Source organism: Erpetoichthys calabaricus, chromosome 9 (assembly GCF_900747795.2).
Source record: "Erpetoichthys calabaricus chromosome 9, fErpCal1.3, whole genome shotgun sequence".
Lineage (NCBI taxonomy): Eukaryota > Metazoa > Chordata > Cladistia > Polypteriformes > Polypteridae > Erpetoichthys > Erpetoichthys calabaricus.
The window spans coordinates 135,043,699-135,062,058 of NC_041402.2; the positions used below are offsets into that span (position 1 = coordinate 135,043,699).

Genomic DNA, 18,360 nt, shown 5'->3' on the forward strand with positions numbered 1-18,360 from the left:
CAGAGTCAGGTGGAGGAGGACAAGGTTGCTTGGGAGGAGTAGTGGTGCCAAGGACTAGAAAGTGCATTGCTTTACTGGTGTGCTTATTGCTGGGTCTGTGTGTTGCCTGTGAGACATTATTTATTTTACACGTGCCTTCCGTGTCCAATCTGTGTCGGGTCGGGTTGGGTCTTCTTACATGAGTTAACTTGGGTTGTTTCAGCCTTGGTTTATAGTGAAGGAGACTGTTGTGGTGGGGTGCAGTCCTGACACTTTGACGGTGGCTCTTTGTTGTTAAGTTGCTATTAGCACTTCTTTCAGACCTTTTGTGGGGGTTTTTTTTCTCAAAATGTGCGGCATTTCACCTATATGTGCAATATTATTAAGTGAAACACTTTCTGTTTAGTAAGCTAGGGTTTTGGTAAGAGACCTGGATGCACAGTATCTATTAAATTTTACTCACCGTGTACCTGTAAAACATAGTAAGTGAGGATTTGTTGTAGTTTATTTTGATATTTTATATTCTATTTTACTTTACATGCTTATTTTTTTATTTGCCCTTTGTATTACTTGTGCCTTTGTCTATCCAAACAGTTGTAACATCAGTGGCGTAGATAGGGAGGGGCAAGCGGGGACATCTGTCCCCGGGCGCAGCATTCAGGGGGCGCCGAATTGATGTTCCCCATTGCATTTTGGCAAACAGGAGGGGGCGCAAAATCTTCAGTTGTCCCCGGACGCTGAAAACCCTAGCTACGCCTCTGTGTAACATAGGTAATTTCCTTTGGGATTAATAAAGTATTCTGATTCCGATGTGCTTTGTCTCCTATCCTCATTCTGCAGTACCCAGATAACCTGTAATATACTGAAGCTGCCTTACATGTTGCTGTAGGTATTGAATGCCAAGAGGCGTTCTCCTGGAGCGCTTTTAGCCACTGGCTCATTCCACTGCTATGAGGCAATTCGATGCTTGCTATTGATATACCCGTCTGCAGAATATATATTTATTTATTGGTTGATTGATTGGCTGTATTATCTGTCCTGTGAGTCTATATCCTTGTGTTTTTATGTTTCTGCTGCTGCATCTGAATTTCCCCAGAGTCAATCTAATCAAGAGGAAAAGCTTAACCTTACCACTCTTTTTTGAATTATCTTGGCATGGAGTTGGGGCTGGAAGGCAGCACGATAGCCCACACACATACGCACACCCACTGATGTAAGAAAGCCAGAGGAAGAGATGTTAACTTTGCTTTTAAAAGAAGGTTGTCCATTACGCTGATGAGATGGATGGGTGTGTAAGCAGGATACTGCCATCTATCCAGGGCTGATTCCTGCCTTGGGCTTGATGCTCCTCTCAACCTTGTAATGGATAAAAAGGGTTCCTCAGATGGATGGATGCCTGGCCTTTATTCTCTATCTGTGTGTTTCATTGCATATGACTGCTAATGCTGCCGTTTACTTACAGCTCTCCATCTTGTACAGTCCTACAGCTGTCTGCTGCCATCTACTGGCTTCAGTGCACGACAATATTAAGAGCTTGGACTATATAATAGAATTTCAAACACTTTTTTTATAAATACAGTGCTACTCTTTCGAGTGTATTGTATGTTGAAGGTTACTTATGTTATTTTTAGAATTGGATCCCATTCCTCAAGTAATCTAAAACTAAGTATAGAAACTGAAAATTGTCTGCACGTAACAAGTGGCAAGAAGACCTGGTAAAATGTCAGCAGAGCAGACTTAAAATTCAGATTGCTACAGCTGTAATGCATTTTATCTGTAAACTTAAGAGCTGTGCTTTTATTTAGACTCAATTATTCAAATTTTTCCAATCTGCTTGGTGAATTTCTGGTCTTTATTGTTTCTACAGTTCTTTAATTATTTTATTAACTTGATGTTCAATGCAGTATCTGATGTCAGACATTAATTACACTCTTTGAACTTTTGTAACTGTTTGCTTACCTTCAGTAGGCTAAAACTTCACGGTGATCAGTGCAAAAGTGTCATGATTGATTGTTCAGTCTTTGTATCATAATGATATATTTTGCAAATTATGTGACTGTTGTCAGTTTAAGATTCTAATTTTTTTCATGAGATCTTCTATTGTTCTCTCCAGGTCCTTGTTACAGAAGTCCAGTGGTCGCTTGTGGTCGAATATGTCCGTGCTTTCATGCAGAAGCGCATGGTTTGCCGCAGCGCTGAGGAGCGTAGCCAGCTTTCTGACAGAATGAGCCATGACGCCCTACAAATTAAGGAGTTATTTCACAGGCGAGTAAGTTGAGTCCACCGGTCATGGCAGTGAAATACAGCTTTGGCTATAATGTTGGCACCTTGCATCTGCAGAGCTTTGCTCACTGCATTGGCTCTTTGTCCTTGGCACATCTAAAATGGCCTTCAGTTTCAGGCATTTTCTGTTTACTTTATTTATTTTTTTAACACAATAGTCATGACTCCACAAAGTAATCTGCCTTCTTCCATTTCTGACACAAATATGGCCCACAGGACCTTGTCCTGATGACATTGCTTTATTTTTGAAGCTTCTGTAATTGTGTCTGTGCATTCCCTACGAATAATTTATCAGCATAAAATCCCTTTGCTGAGGTTATTGCCCTGTATTTATAAATTAAAATTCCTTTCACATGCTCTAAGTGTTTGTCCAGTTTGGCAGAAGGACTGGGCCTCTCTAAATTGTCTTTGTTGACTTTGCAGCTCTGGAATTATCCATCTATCTAAATCTATTTTCTGTGGATTCAGACAGTACTCAGATCCCTTCACTTTTTGGTTATAACAGTTAAATGGATACATTTGCTATTTTTGCCTATGAATCTACACTCGGCAACCAATAATGAAAAACATTTTCAGAGTGGTTGCAAATTGATTAAAAATCAAAAACTACAATCTCTCATTCAGAGAAGAATTCAGGCCTTTATTTCAATACTTTGTAGAAGCCCCCTTTAGCATCAATTCTAGCTTTGTAATAGACTCTATAAGCTCTGCACACCTGGATATGGGCAGTTTATCTCATTCATCCAGTCTAAAGGAGTTTGAGAGGATCTGCCAGTAAGAAGTGGTGTGTAAACTGCCATCTTCAGGGGTCTCCACAGATGTTCTGTGTTGTTTGAGTCTGGGCTTTGGCAGGGCCACACAAAGACAGTCAGAGATTTGTCTCCAGTCTTTGAGTCCACTCCAGTGTTGTCTTGGTTGCATGATTCATGGCATTTTTATGTTGGAAAATAAACTGTCACCCCAGTTGTCTTGTAATGTAAAAGTGTCCAGGAAAAGAACTTTAACCTCTGAGGTACATTTTACATTGGTGGACAAGTTCTTCCCAGAAATGCCTACACTGTTAGCCTTGATTCACAAATACATCCTGCAAAACTTACCTATTCAACTTTCACAGATAATCTCAAATATAAAGCAAGAATATCTCGACACTGTCCGTGCCTAGCTACCCCAACTTCGATACCTTATCAAGGGCTAGACGCCACTCCGCTCACAACGCATCCTTGCTGGAATTTGCTTTCATGTTGATCCAACTTCAGATTACTTCCCCTGAAAAGGCCATGCTTCAGAATACCCTAGAAAGAGCCAAGAACGACAATCCTGTTGGGCTTTTGTAACTTTTGAAAGGGCTACACAATCCAACAAACCCAAGGGCTAATCGCTACCCCTGACAGTATGTTACCTAAATGAATGCAGTTTGTTTCATTAACAATAATTGGTCAGTGCTAAATATTAGTAAACAACAGCATAACTTCAGCAAAGCAATACTCAGAACAATTTCAATCATTAATTATGTTTATTTGAAGAAGAAACCTGGTGTAAATGTTAGATATGAAAACATACGACCTGAATGATTCAAATCAGGGTAACACAGAAACCTACGTAGCAGGTGGCTGTACTTTGGTCCTTGAAATCTTTGTTTTTTTTAAACCAGGTGTGATGCTTGGGAGCAGAGGGGTGGTCTGTAGGTGCCAAAGGTGCCGAGTCCTCTTTGGAAGTTGTATTCTCGCTCTCTCTTTCTAGTGTTGTAGCAGTTATGATGTCTCTCTTTACGTGCCTTATAAAATGCTTTGAATTTATAGTATCTTGCTGACTGCCCCTTTTCACAATAAAATACCACCTTACAGTGCATCCGGAAAGTATTCACAGCACATCATTTTTTCCACATTTTGTTATGTTACAGCCTTATTCCAAAATGGATTAAATTCATTTTTTTCCTCAGAATTCTACACACAACACCCCATAATGACAATGTGAAAAAAGTTTACTTGAGGTTTTTGCAAATTTATTAAAAATAAAAAAACTGAGAAATCACATGTACATAAGTATTCACAACCTTTGCTCAATACTTTGTTGATGCACCTTTGGCAGCAATTACAGCCTCAAGTCTTTTTGGATATGATGCCACAAGCTTGGTACACCTATCCTTGGCCAATTTCGCCCATTCCTTTTTGCAGCACCTCTCAAGCTCCATCAGGTTGGATGGGAAGCGTCGGTGCACAGCCATTTTAAGATCTCTCCAGAGATGTTCAATCGGATTCAAGTCTGAGCTCTGGCTGGGCCACTCAAGGACATTCACAGAGTTGTCCTGAAGCCACTCCTTTGATATCTTGGCTGTGTGCTTAGGGTCATTGTCCTGCTGAAAGATGAACCGTCGCCCCAGTCTAAGGTCAAGAGCGCTCTGGAGCAGATTTTCATCCAGGATGTCTCTGTACATTGCTGCAGTCATCTTTCCCTTTATCCTGACTAGTTTCCCAGTCCCTGCCGCTGAAAAACATCCCCACAGCATGATGCTGCCACCACCATGCTTCACTGTAGGGATGGTATTGGCTTGGTGATGAGCGGTGCCTGGTTTCCTCCAAACGTGACGCCTGGCATTCACACCTAAGAGTTCAATCTTTGTCTCATCAGACCAGAGAATTTTCTGTCTCATGGTGTGAGAGTCCTTCAAGTGCCTTTTGGCAAACTCCAGGCGGGCTGCCATGTGCCTTTTACTAAGGAGTGGCTTCTGTCTGGCCACTCTACCATACAGGCCTGATTGGTGGATTGCTGCAGAGATGGTTGTCCTTCTGAAAGGTTCTCCTCTCTCCACAGAGGACCTCTGGAGCTCTGACAGAGTGACCATCAGGTTCTTGGTCACCTCCATGACTAAGGCCCTTCTCCCCCAATCGCTCAGTTTAGATGGCCGGCCAGCTCTAGGAAGAGTCCTGGTGGTTTCGAACTTCTTCCACTTACGGATGATAGAGGCCACTGTGCTCATTGGGACCTCCAAAGCAGCAGAAGGTTTTCTGTAACCTTCCCCAGATTTGTGCCTCGAGACAATCCTGTCTCGGAGGTCTACAAACAATTCCTTTGACTTCATGCTTGGTTTGTGCTCTGACATGAACTACTGTATCAACTGTGGGACCTTATATAGACAGGTGTGTGCCTTTCCAAATCATGTCCAGTCAACTGAATTTACCACAGGATGATCAGGGGAAACAGTATACACCTGTGCTCAATTTTGAGCTTCATGGCAAAGGCTGTGAATACTTATGTACATGTGCTTTCTCAATTTTTTTTATTTTTAATAAATTTGCAAAAATCTCAAGTAAACGTTTTTCACGTTGTCATTATGGGGTGTTGTGTGTAGAATTCTGAGGAAAAAAATGAATTTAATCCATTTTGGAATAAGGCTGTAACATAACAAAATGTGGAAAAAGTGATGTGCTGTGAATACTTTCCGGATACACTGTAGGTAATCTGGGACAACAACGATAAGTTCCCATGGCCTGGTTTATTGTTGATTGAGCTACTTTTGACTAGATACAAAGCATGTTAATGTTAAAGTTCCAAGCCTCCATTTCACATATTCTTGCAAGCTTAAAACACACTGATCAGTTTATCTATACTTAAACATATACATTGTAGTAAACAATGACAAAGTTTGTACTTACTTTCCAAGAAGTCCTGTCTGTCTATATTGCATAAACCCTAGAATTTTATCACTTCCAAAATATGACGATCTTGGAAAACTACATCATGAATATCCATCCATCCATCCATTTTCCAACCCGCTGAATCCAAACACAGGGTCACGGGGGTCTGCTGGAGCCAATCCCAGCCAACACAGGGCACAAGGCAGGAAACAATCCTGGGCAGGGTGCCAACCCACCGCAGGACACACACAAACACACCCACACACCAAGCACACACTAGGGCCAATTTAGAATCGCCAATCCACCTAACCTGCATGTCTTTGGAATGTGGGAGGAAACCGGAGCGCCCGGAGGAAACCCACGCAGACACGGGGAGAACATGCAAACTCCACGCAGGGAGGACCCGGGAATCGAACCCAGGTCCCCAGATCTCCCAACTGCGAGGCAGCAGCGCTACCCACTGCGCCACCGTGCCGCCCACCTCATGAATATTAACAATCTAATGAAGTCAGTTGTGCCTGCTGCTATTTCAGTTACAGAACATTTTGATTATAGAATGTCAGTTTATGAGCTCTAAGACATAGTCTTAGTCACACAGTTTAAAAGCCATTATCTAAATAATTATAAAATGAAACCCACAAAGTAAATATTCTAAGTCATATTTAACATACCATAAAAGCACAATTTTCCAACATTATTACACCAGTCTGTGGTCACATGTACTCTGGAGCAGGTTTTCTTCCAGGCCCTCTCTGTATTTGGCTGCATTCATTCTTCCCTCAGTTCTGACCAGTCTCCTGGTCCCTGCCACTGAGAGACACCATCCTAGCATGATGCTGCCACCATCACGCTCCAGCACAGAGATGGTATTAGGCAGGTGATGACCCTTCACCAGATACAGTGCTTGCAGTTCTGCACAAAGAGTTCAGTTATTGTCTCATCAGAAAAGAGAATCTGTCATCCATCATATGCCTTTTACTCAAGAGTGGCTTCTGTCTAGCAAATCTACCATAAACGTCTGATTGATGGAGTGCTGCTGAGATGACTCCCATTTCTGAAGAGGACTTCTGAAGCTCTGTTAGAGTGACACCTGGGTTCTTGATCATCTCCTTCACCAAAGCCTCTTCTTGCCTAGTTTCTCAGTTTGAATGGACAAATAACTATAAGAAAAGTTCTGGTGGATCCAAACTTCTTCCATTTCATGATAATTGAGGCCACTGTGCTCCTGGGAACACTCAAAGCTCCAAAGATCGTTTTATTCCCTTGCCCTGATCTATGCTTTAACACAATTTCATTGCAGAGGTCCACAGAAAGCTCCTTGGATTTCAAAGCAGGGAAAACAAGGGTGAAATGACCTTTAATGTGACTTGTTACACTCACTGAGGTGAATATTTACTCCCACACAACAGTAGATCTCAGGGGAATTAAACCTGCTGAAACCTGCCAAAGGGGCAGATCTGTAAGCTGTACGGGTAGCCATCTTGTGTAAACTATACAATACCCCAAGTCATTGTGCACTATGGAATGTGCAGAAGCATAGCCGATATCCAAATGGGCAGCAACAGTGGGATACTTAATCCATCTGATTCCTCTGATGAAGGCATTCACCATGTTGATGTAGGCTAGCATGTGCAATGTTGATGGTCGACAAAATCAAGCTTTGTCAGTTATACTTGTTCTTCCTGCTTTAAGCCTTTCTATCCATTCATAAACTTTTCATTGAGTCATGCTTTTTTCACTTATGCACTAAGCTGATATCCTTCAGTGAATTTCAGCAGTTTTCACACCATTTGCCCAAAGAACTCGCACAATGGTGTATTCTTCAACAGTGGTGCAGTCTCCAGCATCCATGTTCATTTCACTTTTGTCTTCAACTAGACTAACGGCAAAGCGTTGAGCTGTGCGTATTCACCCGACTCATAAGCTATCCATTGCAAATGTGTTGTATTGCGTCAGCTTCTATCCATTGTGGTTACCGCATAATTTTCAATTTGCCTCTTTTTATGATTTTTCCCTCCTGTTTAGGCCAATGGCTGTATAAAATTCGGAAACTGTATAGCAGGTCACTTGATGCTGCTGTTATAGACAGCCCAGGCCCTATTCAAGTTTAAAATACAACATAGGCTTACTAGTTCAAGGTTAACAATAATGTCACTCCAATGACTTATTTGCGATGCAGTGCAACACACTGAGTAGTGGATTACAGTTTGCCACAACACCAGTGGTCAACTGTGATCTTGCGACATGACTTGTTAAGCTCATCAAGCTGAATTATTTCCATCCATCCATCCTCTTCCACTTATCCGAGGTCGGGTCGCGGGGGCAGCAGCTTGAGCAGAGATGCCCAGACTTCCCTCTCCCCGGCCACTTCTTCTAGCTCTTCCGGGAGAATCCCAAAGTGTTCCCAGGCCAGCCGAGAGTCATAGTCCCTCCAGCGTGTCCTGGGTCTTCCCCGGGGCCTCCTCCCGGTTAGACATGCCCGGAACGCCTCACCAGGGAAGCGTCCAGGAGGCATCCTGATCAGATGCCCGAGCCACCTCATCTGACTCCTCTCGATGCGGAGGAGCAGCGCCTCTACTCTGAGCCCCTCTCACACATTTCCTCTCACACATAAGTAGATCCGAATCACACCAGCATCTTTTGCACTGCTTGTCAAATGCTGTGAAACATGGCCTCATTCAGTGATGTGTAGAATTCATCCACCTTTACAGGATAAAAGTTTTCTTCTTTCAGGGTTACATATCGATGTTGTGCTGCAGTTTTGTAGCTCAACGTCAAACAATGAGGTGAGTGGCTGATCATCTGTTTTGAGAAGGCCTTACTTTGTTTAGAAATTTTATATGCAAGTCCTGGTCTCTTGAAAAGTAGAAAGGTAGAAAAATCTTTTTTGAGGCAAATATGTAGCACAAAACTGTTTGGTAAAAGGTGACAACTGAGTTAATATTCTTTGAGCGCTGACACATTTTCATCATAAATTAAACATGTAGCCTTTGTTCTGACCTCGATGAAAACACATTTTGTAGTTTATTCTTTGAAAACACCCTGCACTCATTGTCGACTTTCAATGGCTTCACTCTGCTCATTTTGAAGCATGATTGAGCCAGTCTACCCAGTTACTTGAATTGGTGTAGCATTTGTGCACCATCTAATGGCATGATTTGAGTAGTGAGAAAAGCGCTATATAAATGTAAAGAATTATTATTATTATTATGATTAATAAAATTTAAGAAGAAATGACACCAAACAAGGTGGAATATGGTCAATATTAACTGATGAATTTTTGACCTCTTGGGGTCAGTTAAAATTGTCTGGCTGTCCATAGTTTTACTCCACCCTGATGCAATGAGAAGTCAAGCAAAATGACACTTTTCATTGATAACTGAACAGATTACAATATGCAAGCTTTTGAGGCAAAGACGGAAGCCTCAGTTTCCTTGAAAGCTTGCATATTGCGATCTGTTCAGTTACCCAATAAAAAGTGTCATTTTGCTTGACTTCTCATTCCATCCATAATGACTAATATGGTATAACACTCTACTATCCCCTGATCTAATACTCAATACACCTGAATTACAAAGCAGAAAAGGATTTTAAGAATTTTTTTTACAAACTTTACAAACTTAAAATTGGGCCCAGACACATCCCATTCTATTGATGTTTCCACACATTGTTTGGAGTCCACCTGTGGTCACTTCAGCAGATTGGACATAGTTAAGAAGGGCACATACCTATATACAGAAGATGAGGTAGGAGGAATTGCCTGCAGAGTGCAGAGATAGGATTATATTGAGGCACAGATCTGGGGAAGGCTACAAAAACAAGGTGACCAAGAACCTTATGTTCACTCACAGCTCCAGAAATCCATTATGAAGATGGGATAAACCTCTAGAAAGACAATCACCACTGTGACACACCACTAAGCTGAGCTTAATGGCAGAATGGACAGATGACACATGAAAAGCCTGCTTGAAGTTTGCAATAGGCATCTAAAGAAAGATTATCTGGTCTGATGAAATCAAGATAGAACTGTTTAGCCTCAGACCAGGAGCTTCCCATCACCTGTGTAATGCCTGTCTAACTGTGAAGCACGTTGGAGGCAGCATCATGCTATAAGGTTGTTTTTCAGCGTCAGGGACTGGAAGATTACACAGGGTAGAAGGAAAGTTAACTGGGCCAAAGTACTGAGCAATCTTAAATGAAAACTTGCCCCAGAGCACTCTGGATCTTAGACTGGGCCAAAAGTTTATCTTCAACAGGACAATGGCTCTAAGCACAAAGTAAAGACACATCAGGAGCAGTTTAGAGGCAACTCTGTAAATGTCCTTGAGTGGCTCAGCCAAAGCCCTGACTTGAACCTAATCAAATATCTCCAGAGAGAGAGCTGTCCACTGACGGCCTCCATCCAAATCCAGGTGTGTGAAGCTTTTTGTGTCACACCCAAGAAGGCTCCAGGCTGTAATTGTTGCCAAAGAGGCTTCAACTAAGTCACAAGAAAAGGGTCTGTATACTTGAGTCAATATTTCATTTTTTTTTTAAATAAATTAGCAAAATTCTAAAATCCTATTTTACTTTGTCACTCTGAGGTAATGAGTGTTGTCTGAGGGGAGAAAAATGAATTTGAATTACTTTAGCTTAAGGCTGCAACATAGCATAATATGTTAAAGGTGAAGATGTCTGAATACTTTCTAAAGGCACTGTATGTGGCAAATAAAGTTTAATGTGAATAAATAAAGATTTACACACAGGAAGTAAAAAATGAAGGATGTGAAAGTTGGGTTGACTTTCTGAAAAAGACGCTCAACATATTTTAACTGTCCATTTGAAAGGATGCACTTACAGTATTTTTAATTTGACAGTGTCTTGGAATGTGACTATTATAACTCTGTGCCTGACTGCTATCTTGTAACCATTTGTTTTATTGTAATTCAAATATTTTGAAAATCATAAACGACTTAGTAGGGGTGCACTTGTTACGGTCCAAAACCAGACTGTTTACAGAAGGCTAGTAAAGACGTTACTGTGTCAGCCAAAGTCCAGAGAGGTTATTCACTTCTGAGGCATCTTCTGGAAAATGGTGTGCCATTTATCTCCCTCGCATTAAGAAGCATGAAAGTTGGAAAAAGTCCAGAGAGCAACTATTAAAGTTACTCCACAACTGCAGGGTATGAACAATCAAAAAAGAATGAACAAGTTAAATCTCAAGAAAATAGAGATTTGATGGAAGTGTTCCGAATTATGAAAAGAGCTAAGGTAGGTTAAAGGACAGCTGTTACTTTAAAATTAGTTCTCTAAAAAGTGAAGCAATGATGGATGATGGTCAAAGGTAAATGTCACACAAATATTAAAAAACTGTTTCTACTCACTTAGGCCGTTTACATGACCTTCAATAACCCGATTATTCACAGAAGCCTGATTTCTAAAATAACCTGTGAACACTTAACTCTGATTAGAGAAATTGGCCTCTGAGAAACCTGATGAACTGTGGTAGATTTCTCCACGACTAATCTGACTATGTGGTCAAGGAAACCATTAATAAGGTTACCATTAAGGATTTTGTAGTCTGGGCATATCTGTTGCACTTTTTCACCCTGTGCATGAATTTGCTTTGCACAAACTTTCAGCAGCCATAGATAAAAGCATCCACCAAATACAAATGTTTGAGCGATTACATTATTCCTTCTCCTGGCTGGAAAAAATCTGTCTCAGAATTTTCAGAAATTGATAAATTTATTTTGATGAGCAAAATCTCAAGAGCAATATGGTAACTTGTAAAAAGTAACGTGTTACGTAGTTCGATTACTTTTTAAATTAACAAGAAACCTAATGCAATACATATCTTTTTGAAGTAAAAATACCTACGCTATTATTATTCCAGCTGTACTGGGTGTAAGGCAAGAAGTGCGTGTACCGAGTCCTTCGCAGGACTTGGTTGCATACCCAAGCTGAAAAAAGTGTGCTGTGTGCAATCCGGTAACAAACATAACAATAAAGTGCCAATTTGACTAAACATATTTATAAAGCACAAGAACGTTATCACAGGTGTCATGCTATTCAACTGCTGGGTTTTTTATTTTTGTGCAGTTTAATGTATGCCCAGTTAAGATAAGAGGTAATGTTAGGAGTAAGTGTTGTTAATGTTAGGTGTTAAGTGTGGTTAGAGTGTTGTATACATGGTTAAGAGTAGGAAACTTAAGGGTTACGTAAATTTCATTAAGGGTAATGGAGTTATGGTGTACTATAAACCGTTAAGATTCAGGTAATTTAAGGTTAGGGTAGGTGGGGCTATGGTTTAATGTACATGGTTAAGATTAGGGTAAGGGTGTGAATTAATATTGCTGAGGTTAAAGGTTTGTGTGGTTAGCGTGTAGTATAGAAGTAAGGTAACATGACTCCCTCTGGCAAATTCTTGGTCAAGAACTGCTGCTGTAGACCTACAAGGACATATGGCTCTGCAACTCTTCAGTTGGATGCTTCAGTTGGATGCTTGGATTGACAACCATGAACATGTAAGTCACCACATATTGTGGTTGATAGCAGTATTTTGGGTATCTGCAAATCTCGAGATAACATGAACAGGAGGTGAACAGGAATTCTCTCACTGTCTTTTTACAAGTTGTAATTTACTTTTATAACATGCTGAAGAAAAAGATGGTTTGATGGATGGAAAAAGGGTGATGGAAAAAGTTTTATCTAACTTTTCACTTCTCTACATTCAAGGGGATTGGGCGAGAGAGTGGATGGTGCCAGTGCCTTCAGGGACCAAAAACATGTGAGAGGTTGACTGGAGTGCTGAACTCCTTGGCAGAGATCATCCGACTTAAGGACAATACAGTGATGAGTTTGAAGCTGGACAGACTGTTCTGCAAATACCCAGATATCAGGTAGTTATATTTACCTATTTAGGATTTTTATGTTAAATAGGGATGTGACTATTTCATAAAGGTCATTTTTGTTAATTGTTTTTTAACATGTTAAGTGTATCCTACCTAGGTACAAATTTGGATTTGATTTGAGACCAGAAGATGAGACACAGTCAATATTGAAACCAGAAAGTCAAATTAAACCAAATAATGAAGTCAAAATGTAGTAGAAAAAAGCAAAATGATCAAAACTGGGAAAACACACAAACAAAAAATACAGTCATATGAAAAAGTTTGGGAACCCCTCTCAGCCTACATAATAATTTACTTTCAACAAAAATATAACAGTGGTATGTCTTTCATTTCCTAGGAACATCTGAGTACTGGGGTGTTTTCCGAACAAAGATTTTTAGTGAAGCAGTATTTAGTTGTATGAAATTAAATCAAATGTGAAAAACTGGCTGTGCAAGAATTTGGGTACCCTTGTCATTTTGCTGATTTGAATGCATGTAACTGCTCAATACTGATTACTTGCATCACCAAATTGGTTGGATTAGCTCGTTAAGCCTTGAACTTCATAGACAGGTGTGTCCAGTCATTAGAAAAGGTATTTAAGGTGGTCAATTGCAAGTTGTGCTTCCCTATGACTCTCCTCTGAAGACTGACAGCATGGGATCCTCAAAGCAACTCTCACAAGATCTGAAAACAAAGCTTGTTCAGTATCATGGTTTAGGGGAAGGCAACTAAAAGTTTTCTTAGAGGTTTAAACTGTTAATTTCAGCTGTAAGGAATCCATCCATCCATCCATCCATCCATCCATCCTCTTCCGCTTATCCGAGATCGGGTCGCGGGGGCAGCAGCTTGAGCAGAGATGCCCAGACTTCCCTCTCCCCGGCCACTTCTTCTAGCTCTTCTGGGAGAATCCCAAGGCGTTCCCAGGCCAGCCGAGAGACATAGTCCCTCCAGCGTGTCCTGGGTCTTCCCCGGGGCCTCCTCCCGGTTAGACGTGCCTGGAACACCTCACCAGGGAGACGTACCGGAGGCATCCTGATCAGATACCTGAGCCATCTCATCTGACTCCTCTCGATGAGCCCCTCCCGGATGACTGAGCTTCTTACCCTATCTTTAAGGGAAAGCCCAGACACGCTACGGAGGAAACTCATTTCAGCCGCTTGTATTCGCGATCTCGTTCTTTCGGTCACTACCCATAGCATACCCATAGTGAGGGCAGGAACGTAGATCGACTGGTAAATTGAGAGCTTTGCCTTGCGGCTCAGCTCCTTTTTCACCACGACAGACCGACGCAGAGCTCGCATCACTTCGGATGCCGCACTGATCTGCCTGTCGATCTCCCGCTCTATTCTTCCCTCACTTGTGAACAAGATCCTGAGATACTTGAACTCCTCTACTTGGGGCAGGATCTCGCTCCCAACCCTGAGAGGGCATTCTACCCTTTTTCGGCTGAGGACCATGGTCTCAGATTTGGAGGAGCTGATTCCCATCCCAGCCGCTTCACACTCAGCTGCGAACCGATTTAGAGTGAGCTGAAGATCATGGCCTGATGAAGGAATGTAATCAGGAAATGGAAGGCCACAGGCACAGTTGCTGTTAAACCCAGGTCTGGCAGGCCAAGAAAAATACAGGAGCGGCATATGCGTAGAATTTTCAGAATGGTTACAGACAACCCAAAGATCACCTCCAAAGACCTGTGAGAGCATCTTTCTGCAGATGGTGTATCCGTACATCGTTCTACAATTCAGCACAATTTGCACAAAGAACATCTGTATGGCAGGGTGATGAGAAAGAAGCCCTTTCTGCACTCACGCCACAAACAGTCGCTTGTTGTATGCAAATGCTCATTTAGCCAAGCCAGATTCATTTTGGAACAAAGTGCTTTGGACTGATGAGCCAAAAATTTAGTTATTTAGTCATAACAAAAAGCGCTTTGCATGGTGGAAGAAGAACACCGCATTCCAAGAAAAACACCTGCTACCTACTGTCAAATTTGGTGGAGGTTCCATCATGCTGTGGGGCTGTATGGCTAGTTCAGGGACTGGGGCCCTTGTTAAAGTCGAGGGTCAGATGAATTCAACCCAATATCAACAAATTCTTCAGGATAATGTTCAAGCATCAGTCACAAAGTTGAAGTTTCGCAGGGGTTGGATATTCCAACAAGACAATGACCCAAAACACAGTTCGAAATCTACAAAGGCATTCATGCAGAGGGAGAAGTGCAATGTTGTGGAATGGCCATCACAGTCCCCTGACTTGAATATCATCGAAAATCTATGGGATGATTTGAAGCAGGCTGTCCATGCTCGGCAGCCATCAAATTTAACTGAACTGTAGAGATTTTGTATGGAAGAATGGTCAAAAATACCTCCATCCAGAATCCAGACACTCATCAAAGGCTATAGGAGGAGTCTAGAGGCTGTTATATTTGCAAAAGGAGGCTCAACTAAGTAATGATGTAATAGCTCTGTTGGGGTGCCCAAATTTATGCACCTGTCTAATTTTGTTATGATGCATATTGCATATTTTCTGTTAATCCAATAAACTTAATGTTACTGCTGAAATACTACTGTTTCCATAAGGCATGTCATATATTAAAAGGAAGTTCCTACTTTGAAAGCTCAGCCAATGATAAACAAAAATCCAAAGAATTAAGAGGGGTTCCCAAACTTTTTCATATGACTGTAAATATAATTGGAATCAGCACCCCAAAACTATGCAATCCAGAATAATGTGAGGAAATTTTAAAATGAACCCAAATCATAATATGGTACTTGTTTTGAATTTACAATGCATGGTGATAAACATTGTTGTATTCAAATGACTGCTTAAAAATGAATACTGTTGCACAAGAACTTGAATGTGTGGAACAATTTATAACAAAGAGTCAAGTGCAAGAAAATAGCCTAAGAGAGTGTTGGAAAACTGCAATGTAATTTTTCTTCTCCTTTTTTAAATTGTCTATAAATGTTAGGAGTCCCTTACTAATATGCAATTTATTTGTGCCTCTCATTCTTCATGGTGGCAAAATAACCAGGCAAAGATTCAGTTTGGCCACTGCAGCAGAGCTTAAAGACTAATTCCGGAAAAAATCTTTTATTCCTCACTACTGCTAAACATTTTGTGGTTTCTTTTTTTAATCTGATCCAAAGATTGCATGGCAAATTTAGTGACTCATTGGCTTAAATAGATGATCAACGAGTATTTCACATGACCACCATGTATTAGTAATGGATTTGATAACTATAAACAACATGGCCACAAGTCACACAGTGACAGAAACAAAGTGGCTGCCAGTATTCAAAAAACCAGAACAGAAAATGATGCTGGAGTGACATTAACATGGTAATGGGAAAATAAAACAAATTTAATTTTAATACTGAGAGAATAAGAATTCAATGCAAAGGTGAACTTGTTAAAACATGAAAGCTGGTTGTGCAAAATATTTACATGTACTCAGTCACTAGCAGGAAGCCAAATCTAGTAGGAGATATTTTCCTATGAATGACTTGCTTGACGTTGCCACACTCACTTTGAGCTCCCAGCATGCTGTTCAGGTTTTATCCATTTACTTATCTCCTCTTAAAAACCAAAGCTTTGAAGTTCAGCATTCAGTACTGTGTCTGTGAAGATCTCAGGCTTGCTCAGGGTGGACGTGAAGTAGGCCTGAGTGTCAATGGCTCGTGTCCTTTGGTATAGTTTAGTGCAGTAGTGTTTGGTCCTATGCAACCATGCAGGCCTAGAGTGACAGCACACATTAGTTTGTTTTATTTGAAGCTGAGAGGACTGCACACCACTGTGAATAAAGTACAGCACAAAATCTGCAGCAAACCACAAGCGCAATGTTCAAAGTGAAACATTATGCAATAAATAAGTGAATAGGTATCTATAGCTGATTTCAGAAACAAGTTATTAAGGCAGCTAAATATTAATAACATTAGTCTACAATTTTTTTTTCACTACTGTCAAAAGTGGTTTTCTGTATAGATTTCAGGGTGCTAAATCCAAATCTGGAAACAGAATTGCTCTCCCTGTGGTAGAAGCCATAGAGGTCTGTGTCGGAGCAAGTCTTAAGCTTTAAAACGGTGCACTCAGGCTCCAGATAGAGATACTGTACATGTGATAGATTGGACAAGCGGCCCTGGGATGTTGATGGGTGAATTGGCAGAGCCCACATTCACATGTAGACGTGTACAGTTCATCCGATTTCCTCATCAATGGGTGAAAGTGCCTAACCCTGGAACCTAGACCATTAAAGTATAAAAAGAGCCTGAGCAGGAAAGAAAAGGGAAGAGTTCAGAGAAAGAAAGAAAGAAAGAAAGAAAGAAAGAAAGAAAGAAAGAAAGAAAGAAAGGCCAGGAGGATAAAGGAAAGGGAGGAAATCAGGATTGTGGCTGAGCCAGTGCTGCTATGGAGAGGAGGCAGGTCTTTGGGAAGTGACCGTGAGAGAGTGAATGGAAGGGTCACATTTGCTCCTTGAGCTTGGAGGGCCAAGGGATGGCAGCAGGAGAAAGGTGCAGGGCTCGAGGGGTCCACGCTGTGCGCTATAGGTAAGTGGCAGCAACGTGAACCAGATTTAAAGGATTGACAATGTCTGTCTGGGGTTGTCTCTTGCTGAGGAGATCCTAATGGGTAAGTCGAGGAGACGTCCATTTAAGACAGAAATGGAGAGATTGATGATGGTTTGAAAGAGACAGAGCCTAACTTTATTTTAATTCTGATTTTTAACTTATTTATTGGACTATTTATTGATTGATTTTTTAACCTCCACTGGACACTTTTTTATTGGAGATTGTTTATTTATTACTGAGAATGACTGCCCTTGTTTGCTTTGAAACTCTTTATTATCAGTTTGTTGAAGTAAAAGCATAAAACACTAACAACACCTCATAGTGTGTGTATGTGTCCTCATTACCCCTCCATCCTCAGTAGTGACTGTCCCAGGTACAAGATCAAGTATGCCAGCTGTGGGTAACACGAACATCACACTACCACATCCAGACTTTGACAGATGAAGTTTTAAAATGGGAAAAAAAACAATGATTTATTTAAATTAATTGGACTTCCATCCATTATCTAACCCGCTATATCCTAACACAGGGTTACAGGGTCTGCTGGAGCCAATCCCAGCCAGCACAGGGCGCAAGGCAGGAACAAATCCTGTTCAGGGCACACACACACCAAGCACAATTTAGGATCGCCAATGCACCTAACCTGCATGTCTTTGGACAGTGGGAGGAAACCAGAGCACCCAGAGGAAACCCACACAGACACAGGGAGAACATGCAAACTCCACGCAGGGAGGACCCGGGAAGTGAACCCGGGTCTCCTTACTGTGAGGCAGCAGTGCTACCACTGTACCACCCCTAATTGGACTTCATTTTTTAAATTTAATTAGAAGTACACATATAATTGTCCTAAATATCATTACCTACAAAAAGCAGTCAGACTTATGATTCTCTGAAGGTGTCTCATAGTAGAATGAGCAGTAGATGCCTGCTAACAGACTCACTCAACTTTCTACTAGATCGTCTCATCATTTGAGCGATGTCCTGGTGGCACCTTCTACCCCATGTTCATCAGAGGCCACT

The 18,360-nt window shown here is 41.2% G+C and overlaps 1 protein-coding gene across 2 annotated transcripts in view; it reads left to right on the plus strand.

The window, feature by feature from the left end:
* Window positions 1-18,360, plus strand: part of exoc3l1 (exocyst complex component 3-like 1) — an 88,952-nt gene that overhangs the window by 67,845 nt on the left and 2,747 nt on the right. For both annotated transcript variants that reach the window (XM_028810189.2, XM_028810190.2), the window contains exons 11-12: window positions 2,093-2,248; window positions 12,615-12,778. In XM_028810189.2, the coding sequence (XP_028666022.1) occupies window positions 2,093-2,248; window positions 12,615-12,778 (320 nt within the window). The remainder of the gene's footprint in view (window positions 1-2,092; window positions 2,249-12,614; window positions 12,779-18,360) is intronic.